The 19,959-nt window shown below is 40.6% G+C and overlaps 1 protein-coding gene across 2 annotated transcripts in view; it reads left to right on the forward strand.

The window, feature by feature from the left end:
* edem2 (ER degradation enhancer, mannosidase alpha-like 2) overlaps window positions 1–19,959 on the forward strand; it is a 47,236-nt gene that overhangs the window by 17,469 nt on the left and 9,808 nt on the right. Inside the window, exon 1 of one of the 2 annotated variants that reach the window (XM_022221711.2) lies at window positions 18,191–18,434. The exons of the other annotated variant lie outside the window; for it this stretch is intronic. Within the exon in view, the coding sequence (XP_022077403.1) occupies window positions 18,346–18,434 (89 nt within the window). The 5' untranslated portion in view covers window positions 18,191–18,345. Of the gene's footprint in view, window positions 1–18,190; window positions 18,435–19,959 lie in introns of those variants that run through there. 2 annotated transcript variants of the gene reach the window in all.

Consider the following 19,959-nt stretch of genomic DNA (forward strand, 5'->3'; position numbering starts at 1 on the left):
ATTTGACAGTATCTCAAGAACTAATACAGATAAAGCATGATTTTTTATGGTTAGTTCTAGTTTCAACTACAGGACAAGTCGATGAAATAATCTCTGATAACTGGTGAATTGAAATTTAAAAATAATTGAAATTGTCACTGAACGTCTCATCTTTGAGCACACATTACCCCAAAAAACAATAATGCAGAAATCAACCAATGATATTTTCTGACACTTTTGTACTTGCATGCCAGGATAATACAAAACAAAACATACAGAATATTTTTTTAACATTAAATGCTTGGTCACAAAAATGAAAAAGAAAACGTGATGAACTTTAGGAACTGATTGAGCAGATATGACAAGTTGTACCACCAAAAACAAAAATATTGCTGGATAGCAGAATCCAATTTCATTTTTGGATTCCATGTTGCAAGTTAAGGAAACAGAATGAACTATTACCTTACTTATTACACTTACTGAATTGATTTACTATCAGAAAAAAGTGACCTTGAATGTTTCTCACATCAACACATCAGATTATCATTATATACTCCAAAATGAATATTTCCCAGTAGAAAAATCCTGCTATCCCAACATTTCTAAGCATTTGGTCGTGGTTATAGTCAACTATTCCAAGTTTGGAGCTTTAAAACCAAATTTTGTCTTTACAAAAATGTTTGACCTGCTCTTTACAAGAGTACTGGTTGCTTTTAGTTATCCAGTTATTACTTTTTAATAACAAGATGTTAAAAATGACAAGACAAGTACAAAACTGAGTGTTACATCCTGTTCTGACTTATGGATTTCATTACAAATTGGACAGAGTTGTAGAAAAATAGATCTTAAAACTGCCTTCTGAATGTTTCCTCTGGTGTTTGCTTCATCAAACAGAACAGTGAAGTCACTTACCTCAAAAATGTTGGCTTCTTTGGACTTTGTTGAAAGGTTGATGTTGAGTTTAATCTTGATATCCTGCTAGTTTCAGTGTAGACCTGTTGTCCTTCTGAAATCCGTAAGATACTGGTAGATTCTGGCAGCAGTCGTTTACATTTAAATGAAGTAGTCTTCGTTTAAATGTAAACAAAGCAGCATATATGTAATGTAGCTATTTTTTAAACTTTTCACTGTCATATTTACTGTAAAGAAAGCACACAGTGGATGGGTTTGGGTTCATGTAAAATGCTGAAACACTGGTGTAGAAATTCTACACCTCATATAATGTAAGATCTGTCTCCATTTGTTCATGTACGACCTGATGGGCTGAAAAGTCATTCTGTCGATCTTCATCTGCCACCTGACGTATGAAATTCCCCTTCTTTACTTCTTCTCCAGCTCTCTCCAAATCCTTAACAGAAGCTGAAGTCCTGTCTGTCTTCCACTAGTCTCAAAATTAAAATGCCACATAGTTTTGGTTCTAACATGTCCATCCATCTGTAGGGGTACTACGTAAGATAATGTAATTATCTGCACTCGTTTTAGGGTACCACCTCGCTTTAATTGCGAGGAAAAATTCATTAATTTAGGCAGGATCACAATCAGACTCCTGTAGAAATTCAGTTGATCAGACTTATACAGTGGACCCTCGCTATAACGCGGTTCACCTTTCACGGCTTCGCTGTTTCACGGATTTTTTAGTGCAGTTTTTTTATGCTTTTTTTGTGTTCTGCATCCTGATTGGCTAAGGGACTGACCAACATGAACAGTCTCCGCACCTCTCCTCTGCCATACAGGCCAGCGCTGCCTGCTGTGGAACGCTGCATCATTTCTCTCCTTGGTCTCCATGTAGTGAGACACCCTGAAAGACGGAGCCGACGGAGCAGCCTTATTCTTTTCCCCACCATCAACCAGACAGTGGACGTGGTCCCCAGCCGTCTCTGGCCACCGCACCCGCGTTCCCCAGGAGAAGAGTGCAGGCGCGAGCCTTCCCCACCCCGGACCCCTCCAATTGATTCAGCCGGCCCGCTCTCTGAGGCAAGAGTACCGCCGCGGCCCACCTGGCTGCAGCTGCAGTGCTCCCCCAAGTGCAGTATTATATAATAACTGTAAAAAATAAAGCTGACTACTTCACGGATTTCGCCTATCGCAGGTACTTTTTGGAACGTAACCCCCGCGATAAACGAGGGTTCACTGTATCTTAAAGCTGCTGTCCGGAGTTTCCGTTTGTTTTCAATTTATGTATCATTTTTTAACAAAGCTTAAGTGTGTTAGTCTAGTTCGATACTATAATATAAAGTTAGTATAACGCGATATGAAAATTTATTCCTGAGCTCCGCCTTCCTCTCATAGACCCCCATGTTATTCTAAAAAGCGCCGGTTGCTGCCGACCAATCAAGTTCGAGCTTCAGCTTTGTCATGCTGTCAATCAAAGGTTACGCGCACAGCAAGCAAGCCCATGCAGAGGTGGGCGAGCTACGCACTACGTAACCGCGCGCACATTTATTTTGCTTGTGGAGGAGAGAGCATCAGGGATCAGCAACTTCCAGAAAAGTTACCAATCCCACGGCTTGTCAGGCCAAGAGACTGCAGGACGTTTTTTGGCTCGGGGTGCTCGCGTCGCTCCCCGACCACGGCCTCCATAGCCCGGCTGACGGCTTCGTTTAGATGCCGTGGTCGGGGTGCTCGCCTCGCTCCCCGACCACGGCCTCCATAGCCCGCCTGACGGCTTCGTTTAGATGCCCGACCTCTGGAGGAAGATGTTGGGGCGTCTGGGACATACTCTTCTTCGGAGGAGTCATGCAATTCTGAACTCTAGATAGAAATAAATAAACAATGTAACACATATACAAGCGTAAATGCACTAAGTTTGATAAACAACGTCATCGAGAGGGATACACGAGTGTAATCACATATTGAAACTTTACTCGTTCGTCCTAGCAGATTCATGTTATTTTGGTATTAGGACAAGTTAGACTCAATACAGCATTCTAACGTAATTCCTTTATTATTTACTAAATGTACTAAATGTAGAAGAGGGGGAAACAGCAAAACAGGCGAGATGCTGCAGCACTCCGGGCACTCCTGTCAGGTACTGCGCGCGTGCACAAATAAAGGGGCGAAATCAGAGGGAGGGAGGGACCAACAGTGTTTTGGGAGACGCTGCGATTCAAACTCCGGACAGCAGCTTTAAAGGCTAGAATCCTCGGTTAAAGGGACCCACAGTTCTCACAAGGAAACACACAAAGCTGTAAATTGTTCTAAAATGAAAACATTTATTTACTATTCTATGGAATAACAGCAGTGAAATCCTATATACAGTGCATATGGGTGTGTATGTGCATGCGTGTGTCTGTGGAATGTGTGTGCGTGTGGAGTGAGATTTGTGTGTGTGTGTGTTCAAATTAGCACATTAAGCTAGGAATATGGTGAGAGAAGCCAGAAAACTAACCTGACGAGGTAAACGGTAATTTGGACAAAAATTAATGATTTGTAAAAGAATAAACTGGCGGATTTAATTACCTCTGCCCAGTCGCGTTGCCAGACAGATTTCACTGGGACACATACCCCAGTATTGATCTGCAGTGCCCCAGTAAAACTTTCACCAATAAAAAAATAAAAATCACTTGGGAGTTTTAAGTCTACATAGCATAGACTACAGCGTATGGAAGCGAATGTGACTCAAAACTCTAATTCAAAAGCATTAGCAGAATTGCTTTTTAATTTCAAAGACATGGCTGCACTTTTTGACTCAAAAATGAAATTAAAAATCAATATTCCAAAATGTAATTTCATTTTCTTCGTCAAGACTGCTCATTTCGTGACTAAATGAAAAAGCAAAAGCAAACTCAGAAATGCTTTTTCGTTTTCGTGCTCACCCCGCAAAATGTGTCTCATAATTCAAACGCAAAAGCGATCTCAAGTGGCGTAGGTAAGTGACGTCACGGACCCCAACTAAAACTAGATTTGACTGGAGACCATTGGAGACTTGACGTGCAAGCAGATGGCGACGAGTATGTCCGGTGTTCAAGATTAACTGGTGTTCCCATCAACTGGTGCTATTCAGTGAGCAAGGCAGCTGTTACAACGGCAACACATAGCATAGGTGACTGTACCGATGCCTGTTCAAAACACACAGACGTCAATAAACTGTTCCGAAATGTTCTTGTTGTCAGCTTTAACATTGTCGTTATTGCTCTGTTTGGACTCACGGCTGTTCAGTCTACCAGTAAAATACTCGGTTTAGGACTTCCACCTAACGGAGTGGAAATATCGCTTCACTGCGGCAGTGTGACAATCTCCATCACATTAACTGGTGACAGTCTGTGGCCTCAGTCCGACAAAAACACCAAGAGAAGTTCTAATACCGTTTACTGAGAAAAGACACCAATTCCTTTCAGTATAGCATATATACTGGAGCAATTGCTCAGGTGACTGAACAGGAGATCTATAAACAAGAAGATAAACCCGACGCAGCGGCCCGGGTTCAACTCCAGCTCGTAGGTTTCCCCCTATTTTTCCGTCTGTCTCTCTACTTACCTGTCAAATAAAGCTAATAAAAAGGAAAAAAATAACATTTATTCACAGCTATTGGTAGTCATAAGTATATATAAGTGCAAAGGTGTTCAGTCAAGAGGCAGTTTTTACTCTGAGAGGGAATCTGCAGATGGAACTTAGCGTGGAACAATTCAGCAAGATGATTTGTTGCTGAGATGGATCAACGTTTTTCATCTCTCAACAGCCAAGTTCTAAGAGGTGTTCAGGCCTGTAATCCAAGATCTGACAACTTCCTCTGTGAGGAGGACCTCAGAGGTCTGGCAGATCATTACAGTGTTGATCTAAAACCTGAAGAGGTGTTGGTGGCCAAAAACTATCTGGCCAGAAAGTGGGAGAGCCTTCCAATCACAGACATGCAATGTGTTTTCAGCTTGCTGGATCAAGTCATTTTCCCAACCTTGACACAGGTCATTCAGATAGCTCTGACCATCCCAGTGTCCAGCTGCACTTGTGAACGGACGTTCAGTGTGCTGAGACGGCTCCACACTTGGCTGAGAAGCACAATGGGGCAGGATAGGCTTCACCATCTTGCCATCATGTCAGTGGAGAGTGAGGAACTTTCCAAGTTAAGCCACAGCCAAGTGATTGAGCACTTTGCAAAAATGAAAACAAGACGTTACAGTTTACTCCCCAAAAAATGATTGCCTGAAGTGACACACAACAGTTGTTCATTTATTCTTCTACTATGGAAATAAAAGAACCTAGAGATTTTGGGGTGCTTTATTTTATTTTATTTTATTTTATTTTATTTTATTTACATTTGTAAATGTTCAATTTGCAGATGTTTACTGAAATAAATATTTCAAAAAGATTCATTGCTTTTCCTATTTGCATTTATCAGTAATGGTTTAGAAGTCGAGAGTAAAGTGCACAAGTAGGCCAAATGCATTACCGCAGTACATTTCAGATGGTTAATCAAAGATCTAGACAACAACATAGTCTGATATTATTGAATGGTTTAAAGAACTATTTAGTTTTTTTTATGTGAATAAGTGCTGAATATGTTTTTTTTTTCCTCGCACACTTTGCGCACTCTCATGAATGCTTTGTGCCCCAGGTGTGCCCCAGGTGTGCCCCAGTACTAGCCTAGCCGCGCTAGACAACCCACGGCAACAAATTTAATTCTCTGCCAGGGTGGGTCTAGTTACCCTCCATAAGGCTCGAGGCTGGATTCTCCTAAAACTGGCCGGACCAATCACCATGAAGTGTAGAGTCAGAAGGCGGGCGTAACTAAGTGACGACAGAGGCGCGACGATTCTGACAGACACAACCGGCGCACAATTAACAGTTATCTTTCGACTCGGCTTTGGCCACAGCCCTTAAAGATTTGAAGCTAAAATTCAACTTGAAAGATAAACAAAGGACGGCACTGAAGTGTTTCATTGAGAAGAAAGACGTTTTTGGACTTATGCCGACGGGATATGGCAAATCCTTAATATACCAGTTGACTCCTCTGGTTGGGAAGCTAATGGGACTTAGCCACAATCCGCCGGCGCTCTCGGAACTACGTCAGCCTATTCGTCGCACTGATTGGTTGTATACCTACCCAATTGCTGCAGAGTGATTTGAAAGACAACCTTTTAGCCCACCTCCCTCCCTGTCCAGCGGCCCTAGACCCTTGTGCCTTCAGAACTTGGGTCTAGCGTGACTAGGGTACCCCAGTACAGTATTAGGTCTGGTGACGCCCCTGCTGTGGACACCATAAACATGTGTAACCAACCCTTTTCAGAACTTAGAGTGCAAATACAAATTGTTTTTCTCACAAAATAATGTGCAGATTTAGTAATAAACCGAGTTATACCACTATTTTCACTAAAATGCAGGAATATTTCAGGCATTTCTGCTCAAATATTTACAAAATCCTCAGAAGTCACTCCAAAAAAACTTTTTCTGTCCACCACAGTCTCTGCAATGGCAAAAACAATAGCAATGGGCTTTAGGACCATGGAGCGAATCTGAAGTCCTGGTTTATTCCATTGCTAGAATATGTTTATTCTTTTTCTTTTTTTTTATTACATCTGATGCAAAGTCTTGATTTTCTGTGCATCTTGTATCTTCTCTGTGTTTGGCAGAGCAGAGTGATGTGTGGTCAAAGCCAGTGAGAGACCGGTTTGCTCTGTGAGGAGGCTCCCCCCTCCTCACAGAGCAAGTCAGCAGTCAGCCGCTCTCAGAGTGCAATGGCGCGGGGGAGACAGAGAGAGAGAAATAAAAACACAAGAGAACTATTCCTTGACTAAAAAAATAAACCTGGTAGAAAGTTTCAAATTCGCACTTTGGCCATCTCCGTGTATTTCCAAAACGTTCCCAGAGAGATAAAGACGCCCAGCCTGAGAGTGTCTGTCTCCGAACGTACCAGTCAGAGCGTCTCTGCTCAAAGCAGGGGAGTCGCTGTTTGTTTTTCACATGTCTCTAACCCAGGAGCTGCAAAACCAAGAGAAATATCCACTGTGTGTTTTTGTCACCTACAAAGAACTGGAAGAAGACTCATCGATGCTTCATCTTCCTGCTTTGTTCGATTATGCAGCAGCGCGCAGTATTGGCGTGTCGGCGCGTCACTTGAGAGTTAATGTGAATTTTTTTTGACCAACATGTTGGAAATGACATAAAAGTAATTAAAGCAGTAAACAGGAAAGCACTGTTTAGATGCTAATGTTGAATTTTAACAATTTCTATGTGGCTGTTTTACAGTTTGATGTGTCCATAACTATTCATAATCTTACAATTGTCACAAATGTGCATTGAAAGGTTAAAAATACACATTTCTGCAGTTTAACGTAGTTCATATTAGCACACAAACAGATTTATAACAAGATTTTTACATAAATATTCAAAAGTGCATTCGAATGTCCTGTTTTATGTTGTTCTAATTTGTTTGGTTAATGTGATGTAAACAGCAAACACAGTAGTTGCTGTCCTAAAGTGGTCTTTCAAAGTATTTTAATATTACAGTTAAAATGATGTTGCTGTTCTAGACATCTGAATTTCAGATCAAAACATGACAATAAAAGAGAGTCTGGAGTTACACACTGTTGCACATATAAACCCCAAAATTATTCCTCCCTGTAGATACTCATAATACAAGTCAGAGCTTTGTAATAAAAATGTTAAGTGTGTTTTCAAAATTGGAGTTTATAGTTGGCTTGGTTTGGTTGGCAGTTCATGCCATAGTTTTGCCAGAGTTAAAATGAAATATTTATAATTCCAATAGCCTCAACATAGTACACAGGTCATGAACAAGATTTTTGTAACTTTCACTGTAAGTGGGCTAAAGCACTTAATTAAAAGTGCTCTAACAGAGATGTAAGTGCTGTAATTTGTTTCTTTTAATAAACCATGTAACTTGGATGGATGTGATGCTGGCGTGACCACAGTGCACAAGTCTGATGTTGCTCAAAGGGGTCCAAGGGACCGCTCAGGGAGTTTGTGTGTTTGCCCAGACTCATGAAAAAATTAGAGGGAACATTGTTTGCATCTCCAGCATTTTTTTTAACACAACAGCAACTCTTTAATGCTTTAAATTTCAAAAACAAACAATAGCAGATTTACAGATATAAAATTTTGGCATCCCTTCTCAACATGATACTGCATCATTTTGAATGCAGCACTGGGGCTGTATATCCAATCACATACTACGGCCACCACAAATTCTTCCTCTTTTCTATCTTACCTTGTATTATTGTGTCTTGTCTTAAATATCTTAAAGAAAGCTGTTTGAAACTGTTCTGACTAACTAGATAACATAATTATTAGCTGCAAAACACTTTTACTGACCATCAGTTCAAAAACAAAAATAATAAGTGCACTGCTGAGTAATGACAAAAAAGCAGATTTTCACACTTCACAGGTTGGAACCAGCAAATATTTGCCTTTTTACTTAAAAAACAACTAAAAGGATTCATTAATTACCCAAAGTTGCAAAGAACTGACAAACATAATAATAATTTCACATCATTCACTAGTCTGCAACAGACAAATGCAGCTCTCAGAATTATTAGCTGTCAAAATTTGGAATCTAGAAATATCGGAAATTAGACGTTACTATGAGCTTCTTTTGTTTTGTAACTAATAAAAATATATTTATAGAATATAATAAGTAAGAAATGTTCTATGAGAAGTTATGAAGCATTGTTGTTATGATCCCTGCTCCTCTCCTTCCTTCTCCCTCCTGGTCTCTCCTCCTTCCTCCTGTTCACTCTGCATCTGTGTGTCCATCTGTCTATCCCTCTGGCTCTCTCTGTCTGCCTGTCTCCCTCTCTGTTCTTTCTCTCTACCCTGTGCCCCTCTGCTCCCTGCATCACCTGACTCCACTCTGCTGATTGCTGTGATGAGAGTCAGCTGCAGTAAGCTCTGTTCAGTCACTTTCTCCCTGCCGGACCATAGACTCAGCTTTCCCACTCTGAGGGGCCGTTTACATGAGGACACTTGCAGGTAAAAACGTCAAAATATTTCAACAAAACACCCTATCATTTATACGAGGACGGCGTTTTGGGGGCTTAAAAACGCAAAAATTTGAAACTGGCCTCCAGAGTGGAAAAGTTGAAAACTCTCCGCCGTTACGTTTCCGTCTAAACAGCAAAACGCAAAACTTTGCCGAGATCTGACCACGTCGCGTACGTGATTATGTCACATATGTGCACCGGTGCTTTCGTTTGCCGGCCAGTACAAGGAAGCAAACAAAGATGTGTGATTATTTCCATCCTTCGTACCTTCAAGCAACTCTGGCAGCTCTATGTACACTACAGGAGTCGTACCAACAAACGTACAGAATCTGTACAGATTCCATTCATAAACATTTACCGCGGCGGAGATCTGAAAAGGGAGATAGTACGCATGCATGTAGACATGGCGGAGTTTTATCACAGCGCCACCCAGCTGCCTGGCATGCATATCCAATCGAATTCCACACACTATAGAGTCACCGTATATACGCAGATTTCCTTCAAAACCACTCGTCTAAACGTGAAATGACAAGATGCCACTTTTGCGTTTTCTGTTAAGATGGTCCTCTTATAAACGTAGCCTTAGACTCAGTTTTTTCCCCCTCCATTCCCCCCTGGATTACCCCTTACATGTCCACCTCCATTTCCCCCTGGATGTCCCCCTCCATGCCCCCAACCATTTCCCCCTGGATGTCCCCCTCCATTGCCCCCTGGATGTCCCCCTCCATGCCCCCAACCATTTCCCCCTGGATGTCCCTCTCCATGCCCCCCTCCATTTCTCTCTGGATGTCCCCCTCCATTTCCACCTCCATCTGCCCCTTCCATTTCCCTCTGGATTTCCCCCTGTTGTTCCTGTTGTAACAATTCCTCTCTCTTAGCACTCATCTTCTCCTTGTTTTCCTTCTTGTCCTTGTTTCCTTCTTGAGATGGTGGAAGACTTTTCCGTCTGACCCCTTGCTCCAGCTCAGTCTGATGTTTTTGTTCCTTCCTTGGTCCAGCATTTGTTTGAGCTGAGATATGAAATAATATTTTCTTGATTATTCCTGAGGCTAGCTCACACAGCACCTGTTCTTCAGTCACTTCAATCAAATAAATCAATCATTTATGTTTTGACATACATTGCAAAAATGATTCAATACACTAAAATTTGAGGGAAGACAGTTGGGAAATAAATAGGACTGGACCCGAATATCCGAATTTCCGAATATTCGGCTGTGACAGTGGTATCCGAATATTAATTTTGACAGACTGGGACAGACTCCAGCCCCTCTGCAACCCTAATGAGGGTAATGCGGTGTATAGATAATGGATGGGTATGCTAAAGTAATTCTGAATCCGAATGTAATTTGAAACATGGATGACCACTTACACTGACTGTAGCAAATAAATGTGAGGTCAGAATCACATCCAACACCTCTCCATTTTCCAGAGTCTGCAAAGTTTGCAGCCACACAATTCTCGTCAGCTTCGTCCAGCGGTCTGTTATCCCAGTAGTGAAATGAGTACATCTGACATCTGACCACCACAGGTGTCTGAAAAGACCAATCCAGACTTTTTGTCCTGAAGGAATCAGCTCTGCCACCTTCTGGTTCTCTGCCATGTTTCTCACACTAGCCAGGCTTGTGTGATGAGCTCTGCAGTAGCTCTGGGCCTCAGTCCATGTCATGGAGATGTTTATGTAGACAAATGTCACATTCTGCCCTGAAAACAGACCACAGTTAAATGATGTGTCTAATCAATTACTGTGACATGAACAATGTGCAGTATTTTATGCAACTGAGTCAATGTTAGTGCAACGATACAGTCATTCAGATCTACAGTAAACAGACACTTTATGAGAAAAAGAACTTGGAAATGTAACTAACACACACAATGCCAAAGTTGTCAGACAAATTCTAGGTACGTTAAGAGACTCCATTGCTGGACCAGCTTTGTTGCTGCTGTGTATTTTTTGTGTCATGCCCTTCCTCTTGTACACTCTAAAGGAAAATTCATGGGTCAGAACTTTGAAAACACACATGCAGTTGTATTCAACGAATCATAGTTGGTATGTGTTGCAGACGGTCACATTGCCTATCATTGGCGACCTGTCCTCCTCTGTTGACTCTTTGTTTTGTGGAGTTCCCAAGGGTTCCATTTTGGGCCCTTCGCTATTTTCACTTTATATGTTGCCACTGGGGTCAATTATAGCAAGGGATAATTTGGCATTTCACTGCTACGCCGATGATGTCCAGTTGTATTTACCAGTGTTCCCAAACAAAAGTGGTGCTCTTCAACCCCTCACAAACTGCATCAGTGACATCAAGTCATGGCTGGGGGAAAATTCCCTCCATTTAAATGAAGACAAGACTGAGTACATTCTTTTTGGTGACAATGTGCTTGCAGGTTCAGACTCTGTGTCTTCAAAGCTAAAACTGTCTGTAAAGAACCTCGGGGTTATTTTTGACAGCAGTTTTACATTAGTCAAACAGATCGAAAATGTGGTCAGAGCAAGTTTTTATCAGTTAAGTCTTTTATCCAAAGTAAAGCCTTTTTTAAAATCACACCAACCTTGAAAGGACTATTCATGCTTTTGTCAACTCACGAATAGATTACTGCTACGCTCTTTATGTTGGTGTTTACCAGTCTACCCTGAGCCGCCTCCAGTTGGTGCAAAATGCGGCAGCCCCTTTTCCTGACTAACACTTCAAGGTGCCAGCACATCATCCCAGTCCGTTTTTCCCTCCACTGGCTTCCAGTTTCTTTTAGGATAGATATCAAAATTTTACTTTTGATTTTTAAAGTCTTCAACGGCCTTGCACCTACTTATTTGACTGAACTTCTTTCTGTCTGAAACCCTAACAGGGTGTTAAGGTCCACAAATCAGGTGTTTCTTGAAGTCCATAGGCCAGCTACAAACACTGGGGTGATGGAGCCTTTTGAGCCGCTGGGCCCAGAGTTTGGAACAAACTGAACCCTGACATGTGCACCATCACGGACTTTGGCCTCTTAAAAGCCCAGCTCAAATCACATTTTTTCAGACTGGCTTTTGATACTCAGTAATGTGGCAACATTTGATCTTGTTTTATTTGATTTTATTTTCTTGACGTGTTCTATTGTTGCTTTCTTTTAATTTGCTTTTTTTTTCTCTAATGTTACTGTTTGATTTTAACTGGGAAGCACTTTGGTCACCTTGAGTGTTGTAAATGTGCTCTATAAATAAATGTTGATTGATTGATTGATTGATCATGTTGAATACAAAAAGCCAAACACAGGTCTCTGTGTGTGAAGGGGCAAATCGAGAAAATGACCAGATTTGATTTTCTAGATGTGTTGCAGAGGTCATATGATTAGACAGCTGCATCTTCTCATCACAGAGTACAGCTTAGAAAAAGAAGAGTGTGATGAGATATTCTTAGTCTGTAATAAAATTTCTCACCTCTGACATCCGAGCAAACCGATGGAATGGTACTTTCACAAGGATAATCCCTCCAACTTCCACTGCCCCACATGACAGCACAATATCCATTATTTGTGAAGGTATCTGGATGCCCATTATACCAGTTCCTGAACTCAGTCTCTCCATCATTGTAGAACATCTCATCTGCCAGTGACCAGTTCCACTTCTCTACATGCAGTCCTATCCAGTGGTTCTGAAAGCAACAGCATGACAACAGTATAACCTCAGTTATCCTCAAAAACAGCCTGCTGACCTTAAAACTGCTCCAGACAATATTTATGCAAAAATCTATCGAGCCACTTCAGTTCACGTTTAGATGTAATTTTACATGAATTAAAGTGATATGATCAATATTGTATGAGGTTAAAGTCAAAACATATTTTGGGGAGTTTTTGGAATCTCAAATTGATACTCTTTCATAAAAATGCTTCTTAAAAGTATTTCTTTTCAAGAATTCCGAACAGGTTTAAAGTTTAATCTTTTCTTATCTTTTCCCTGCTCCGGGGCTGACTTTGCTGACCATGTGTAATTGGCTTAATTTTGAAACAAACTGGTTGAAGAACTGTGTCTCTTAGGAATTATTGATCATATTACACTAATTTGAAAACTAGAACCAGGTTATTATAAACACAACGAGGAAGTATTGTTGATTTACTTATTTGGCGTGTCACAAATGTTGATGTGTTGAACCCATGTATGGTTTGCTTCATGTTGCAGTGCATTACACTCTCAGGACCAAGTTTTTTTGCAATCATAATATTTTGTGTGATCATTCATATATTATGGGAAACATTTATCGGCAAAAACAAATTAATTATAGAGCTTAGCCCTGAAATTATATTTAGGGTTCTCCATGACATAAACAAGTGGCAAAACATGTCTACCTATCTATCATTTTCAAATGGAAATCCCTGTAGTTTCTACCATTTTCTAGAGTAGGGGTGTCAAACATATGGCCCGTGGACCAAAATGGCCCACCAGAGCAGATGACTTTGCAAAGGGTGAAAATTACAGAGAAGACTTTAACTGCAAATACTACATGTGTGACAATGTAAGTTTAAAACATCCATCCATCCATCCATCCATTCTCTATACACCGCTTTATCCTTACTAGGGTGGCGGTGGGTGCTGGAGTCTATCCCAGCTGACTCGGGCGAAGGCAGGGGACACCCTGGACAGGTCGCCAGTCTGTCACAGGGCTACATATACAGACAAACAATCACATTCACATTCACACCTACGGGCAATTTAGAGACTCAGACACCCTCAGTGCAAGAAGGAGCGCTACCGCAGGTCCTTCATCCCCACTGCCATCAGACTATATAACACTACTGTGTAGTTGTTATTATGTGCAATATTTATTATCTTGTTCTTGCACTTTTGTGACTTTTGCACTCCTCTGTTTTTTGTTTCTAAGAGCCCTGTAACGGTAAATTTCTCCTTTGTTAGATCAATAAAATCTATCTTTCTTATCTTAACCTCAGCATGTTTTTGGACTGTGGGAGGAAGCCGGAGTACCCAGAGAAAACCCACGCACGCATAGGGAGAACACGTAAACTCCATGCAGAAAGAAAGAGAAAGAGAGAGAGAGAGACACGAGATTATTCAGTTCCAGATACCTGTGACTAAAGGTTTTGCACCTTTGTAGATAAACTGTGATCTGTAACTTGTACTGTGTAAATGATAAACTGAGGCATAATGCTGTTGAAATTGCACTTTTTTTCTTCAGGAATTTCAGGTTGTTCATAATCTTTTGTAAGAAGATAGTTCATTAAATGTGAACATTTTCAGAATGTATTTTTTGCACTAAAACAGAGGGGGGAAATGTGGAGTTGTTATTATTTAGATTATTATGATTTTACTGGTCTGACCAACTAGACGTCAGTCTGGCCTGAATGTGGCCCCTGAACTAAAATGAGTTTGACACCCCTGTTGTAGAGCATTTTAATAGACTACAAACTGAGAACAGCCGATGCAGTAGGAAACTACAATATCAATAACCACCAACTGTTCAACTGTCCCTGATTACTGACAAAGGTGCGAATCCTTTTGGACATGGCAGTTTAATAAAAAGGTTCAAAAACAAATTCATCCCCAACACTTCGAACACAATGTTTTACTGTCTTTTGCCACTTGTTGATGTAATTTCCAGCCTGGAGAAACGTATGTAACATCAAATTAAAATTCACTATTTATCAAAATGTGAAATGGTTTTATTATGAAAAATGAACACAGTGGTAGACAAAAGTGAACTGATAGAGCTGTTTACCGAGTAGATACACACGTGGACAAAATTGTTGGTACCCCTCAGTTAAAGAAGGAAAAACCCACAATTCTCACTGAAATCACTTGAAACTCACAAAAGTAACAATAAATAAAAATTTATTGAAAATTAAATAATCAAAATCAGCCATCACTTTTGAATTGTTGATGAACATAATTATTTTAAAAAAACAAACTAATGAAATAGGGCTGGACAAAAATGATGGTACCCATAACTTAATATTTTGTTGCACAACCTTTTGAGGCAATCACTGCAATTAAACGATTTCTGTATTTGTCAATGAGCGTTCTGCAGCTGTCAACAGGTATTTTGGCCCACTCCTCATGAGCAAACAGCTCCAGTTGTCTCAGGTTTGATGGGTGTCTTCTCCAAATGGCATGTTTCAGCTCCTTCCACATATGTTCAATGGGATTCAGATCTGGGCTCATAGAAGGCCACTTTAGAATAGTCCAACGCTTTTCTCTCAGCCATTCTTGGGTGTTTTTGGCTGTGTGTTTTGGATCGTTGTCCTGTTGGAAGACCCATGACCTGCGACTGAGACCAAGCTTTCTGACACTAGGCAGCACATTTCTCTCCAGAATGCCTTGATAGTCTTCAGATTTCATCGTACCTTGCACACTTTCAAGACACCCTGTGCCAGATGCAGCAAAGCAGCCCCAAAACATTACTGAGCCTCCTCCATGTTTCACCGTAGGGACAGTGTTCTTTTCTTCGTATGCTTGGTTTTTGAGTCTATGAACATAGAGTTGATGTGCCTTACCAAAAAGCTCCAGTTTGGTCTCATCTGTCCAAAGGACATTCTCCCAGAAGCTTTGTGGCTTGTCAACATGCATTTTTGCAAATTCCAGTCTGGCTTTTTTATGAGTTTTTTTCAGCAGTGGTGTCCTCCTTGGTCGTCTCCCATGAAGTCCACTTTGGCTCAAACAACGACGAATGGTGCGATCTGACGCTGATGTACCTTGGCCTTGGAGTTCACCTTTAATTTCTTTGGAGGTTGCTCTGGGCTCTTTGGATACAATTCCAACGATCCGTCTCTTCAATTTGTCATCAATTTTCCTCTTGCGGCCACGTCCAGGGAGGTTGGCTACTGTCCCGTGGGTCTTGAACTTCTGAATAATATGAGCCACTGTTGTCACAGGAACTTCAAGCTGTTTAGAGATGGTCTTATAGCCTTTACCTTTAAGATGTTTGTCTATAATTTTTTTCGGATGTCCTGGGACAATTCTCTCCTTCGCTTTCTGTTGTCCATGTTCAGTGTGGTACACACCTTTTCACCAAACAGCAGGGTGACTACTTGTCTCCCTTTAAATAGGCAGACTGACTGATTATGAGTTTGGAAACACCTGTGATGTCAATTAAATGACACACCTGAGTTAATCATGTCACTCTGGTCAAATAGTTTTCAATCTTTTATAGAGGTACCATCATTTTTGTCCAGGCCTGTTTCATTAGTTTGTTTTTTTAAATAATTATGTTAATCAACAATTCAAAAGTGATGGCTGTTTTTGATTATTTAATTTTCAATAAATTTTTATTTATTGTTACTTTTGTGAGTTTCAAGTGATTTCAGTGAGAATTGTGGGTTTTTCCTTCTTTAACTGAGGGGTACCAACAATTTTGTCCACGTGTGTATATGGGTTTAAAATGGCCATGTTGTTCAGGATGTTCACATCTTCCATGCTCTTTATAGTCACCAGGTCTGTGTATTTTTCTCTGCAGTAACTCTGGGCTTCAGTCCAGTTTTTCCGTTCATAAACAGCGTGGTACTTACGTTGACCAAGAGAGGAGGCGGTAAACAGCCCTGCTGCAACAGGTAGAAATAAAGATTATATTTGAGGTATAAATGACTTTTAGCAGAAAAGCACTTCTGACATTAACGTCATGAATATAAAATAACTTACTAACAAACTTTTATTATGTATTGAGTAACAAAACATAATTTTTCAGTATTGGCTGAAAAAAACAAGAATGTGCCCACCTATGACATCTGTAAGGTCTGATTGACTGTGGATTGTGTCATTGTGTGTGTTTGTGTGTGTGTGGGTGGGTGGGGGTTATGGGTTTTCAGTGTTGTTTGTGCTGACTTTATTTGTGTTGTTGATCTTTGACTACTTTTACTCAAAAGCCCAACCAGGAGTTGAAAATGAGCTCAATGCTATACAATCTATATGTAATGCATGGGTTCTATGTGTTCTGTGACAATTGCATGGTCCCTGGACAAATAAATGAATAAATAAATAAATGACAGAAACAGTATTGCACAACCAAAATAATGGTACTTAAAGCTCTCACAGTGGAGATCATCACAGTATGTTGAATTAAAACTGAAGGAAACAGAAGTGATAAAGAAAGAATACATAAACTCTTGCCTGATGCAGCTGCGATGCACAGAAGAACCTTTTCCATCCTTCCCTGGTTTTATCTGTTATTCTGTGACTGCAGATATTCAACCGCTGATATGACTGACTTTCTCTCACTTTTATCAGTCCCATGCAAAACCAATATGCAAAGTATTTGCCTTTTAGGCTTTAGATGATGCCAGATGAATGTAAGTCAAATCAAACAAGTTCCATTTGTACAGCACAGTAAGAGAAATGGAAAAAAGTGCCTTTCATTGGAAAAACAAAGACAATAAGATGAGTGTGTTTGAGGCAAATTTTAGCTCAACCATTTGCTGCTTTACAACGAGAACAGGAGAGCTGGAGGTGTAAACTAAAAGCTGCCAGGATATAGAGACATCTATTTCTGCTGCGTTTTAAGCTACTCACACTGAAATAGCAGATTTTGAACAAAACTAAGACCAGGGTTCATGCAGTCGTTGTGAAATTAACCATCTTTGGAGTATTTTTAGGTGAAAATTGAAAGACAAATTCAGGGAAGGCTTTCATCAATTTACTGAAAGTGGACTTTTGACTCCTGGCTAATCCAAAGATGAGTAAAGAGGTGGAGTGTGAGTGGAGGATGTTTTCTAATAAACATGAACACGACTTGTCTGGAAACATAATGTCTATCTGTTGGCAGTGTTTCTAAAATGATTGCTTGTTCAGATATGTTGGAAAAGGTCAACAATTTTCTTTTTTCCACTTCTTCTTCCGCATGACTCTTTACACAGATATCTGGTACTTTAACTTCTGTTTGAGCTAGAATGCAAAACATACTTTCCTGATTATCTGACAGTAAAATTCATTCCCTAAAGCTTTTATTCATCTACATCCTGCATTCTTTTCCAACTGGAAGCTCTGCTTGTTGCTGGAAGTCAGAGACCCAAATACACACAGTTAAACACAGCAGACTTGATGAAGGCAGGGGACACCCTGGACAGGTCGCTGGTCTCTCCAGGGTGTCCCCTGCCTTCGCCCCAGTCAGCTGAGACAGACCTCAGCCCCTCCGCGACCCTAGTGAGGATAAAGCGGTGTATAGAGAATGGGTGGATGGATAGTTTATTCTTGTGTTTTTTGCGAGGTAACCTTACTTGTATTGTAACCTTGTTTGTTGTCAATAAAGTCTGTTTAAAAAAAATGAAGAACACGCGTCAGCATACCGGTCGACGCATGCGCACATCGTTCGCTTCCTGCTTCCTGACAGCTGCACAACACCAGCAGCAGCAGAAGCCCACTTGTTCTCCGGGTTTTTCTCTCTAATTTGGCTTATCTGTCCCTGTGTCCTTCTGTCCTTCTGTCCGTCTGTCCTCTGGTCTCTGTCCCGTCTCCATGCGCGTTCCCGTGTGCGCGGCGCTGTTGTTGCTGCTGAGCGATGCGGCGACTCATCAGTTCACTGAGCAGGAGATGGCTGCTGTCAGGTACAACACACTGCCACACAACGGCCACTTACAGCTTTGGACACCTCAAAATTGTTGTATATTTTTATTTTTTCATCTCAAAGTGCCGGTACCTTGAATAATTAAGACCGTCTTTATTAGTAAATAGACATGGGAAATTAGCATAGCTTTTAATTTAATATCCAAGGTTAAATTCTACGTTTTCAAGTGACAGAAGGAGAAATATGTCAGCAGTCTATTACTGATTAGTTTTTGATAAATCTTTTGCTTAATACAACCTTTAAAAATTGTGGAGAATGTCCACAACTATGTCTTAAAGTTGTAGGTTTCATTTGAACACAGTTTATAGTCTGCATTCTGGTAAATCTGAACTTTTCTGCATTGGTTTATGGTTAAGTGTCTTTATCTATGTAAAAGAAAACAAAGTTCAGTCGCTAGGTGAAATTTTAGAATAAATATGGATCTTTTTCCATTATAAACTCAGTGATTGTTTTGAGGTTACATTTATTATTTGCAGCAAGCATCCCTAGTCTGTGTGGATTTGCAGTCATCTAAGTCAATCCAAATGCTTAAGTACAAGAAAACCTGACTTCCTCTTCTGTCCTGAAAGTTTTACCTTCATTTACGAGGCTTCCTCAGTTCTAACTCATTGGTGATGGCTCGCAGGTATTTATTCTCACACACAAATCACATAGAAAGATAGTGATGTTGCTTGGGAAAGGATCTCATGACTGCACTGTATGTACCTGATAAGTGGTGTTGTAGATGCCCCTCCTCTGTTTGGAGAAGGCTGTTCCAGTTTAACATGGATGACTTACTTTACTCCTCTGTCAAACTTCTGTCTTCTCCTGTTCAGAATGTAAATATTTCTATCTTTAAAGGAGTGTATTTTATCTTTTAGATGCGGGTGGACTGCCCAGTCTTGTCCAGAGAAGCTGGCTTTGTGGTGTGTTTTTGGTTTGTTAGGCTCCTCTACATATTAGGCCTGTGCAGTCCTCACTGCATGGCTGTGGATGTTCATGATTTCTCAGCTTGTGTTTTAGTGCTTTATCCTTGGGATGATATACACTGGGATGTTGTGTATATGGAATGATGGGGTTGTCCCTCCTATTCTTTTTTTCTGTGTTTGATGTTGTGCTGTCTTTTTTTCCACACATCTTGGCAGACTTTAGCAAAGGCTCAGTTGGGATAGTTTCAGGTTCTAAGTGTTTAAGTGTTGTGCACTTCTTTTGTCCTTTTGTTTTCCCTGTGGCATTTGGTTCTGATGCTGTTAATATGTTCCAGTCATTAGTGGGAGTCAAACAGCACATTTTTGTCTGTGGAAACCTCAGCACTGAGACCTCAGTGTGCTCAAAAATGTCACTTTATTTTCCCTAAGGATTGTCCCTTATGTATATGACGCTGCTGTTCACCAAATTGATCTGTTCTTTGAAGGTTTTGAGTTCTTGGGCTTTAATTTTGAACCAGGTGTTGTTCACTTAATAGCTAGGACTTGTTCTCTAAAAGAACGTCAGTGGTCTGATTTCCACTTCAATAGGTGATACTT

Source organism: Acanthochromis polyacanthus, chromosome 6 (genome assembly GCF_021347895.1).
Source record: "Acanthochromis polyacanthus isolate Apoly-LR-REF ecotype Palm Island chromosome 6, KAUST_Apoly_ChrSc, whole genome shotgun sequence".
NCBI lineage: Eukaryota > Metazoa > Chordata > Actinopteri > Pomacentridae > Acanthochromis > Acanthochromis polyacanthus.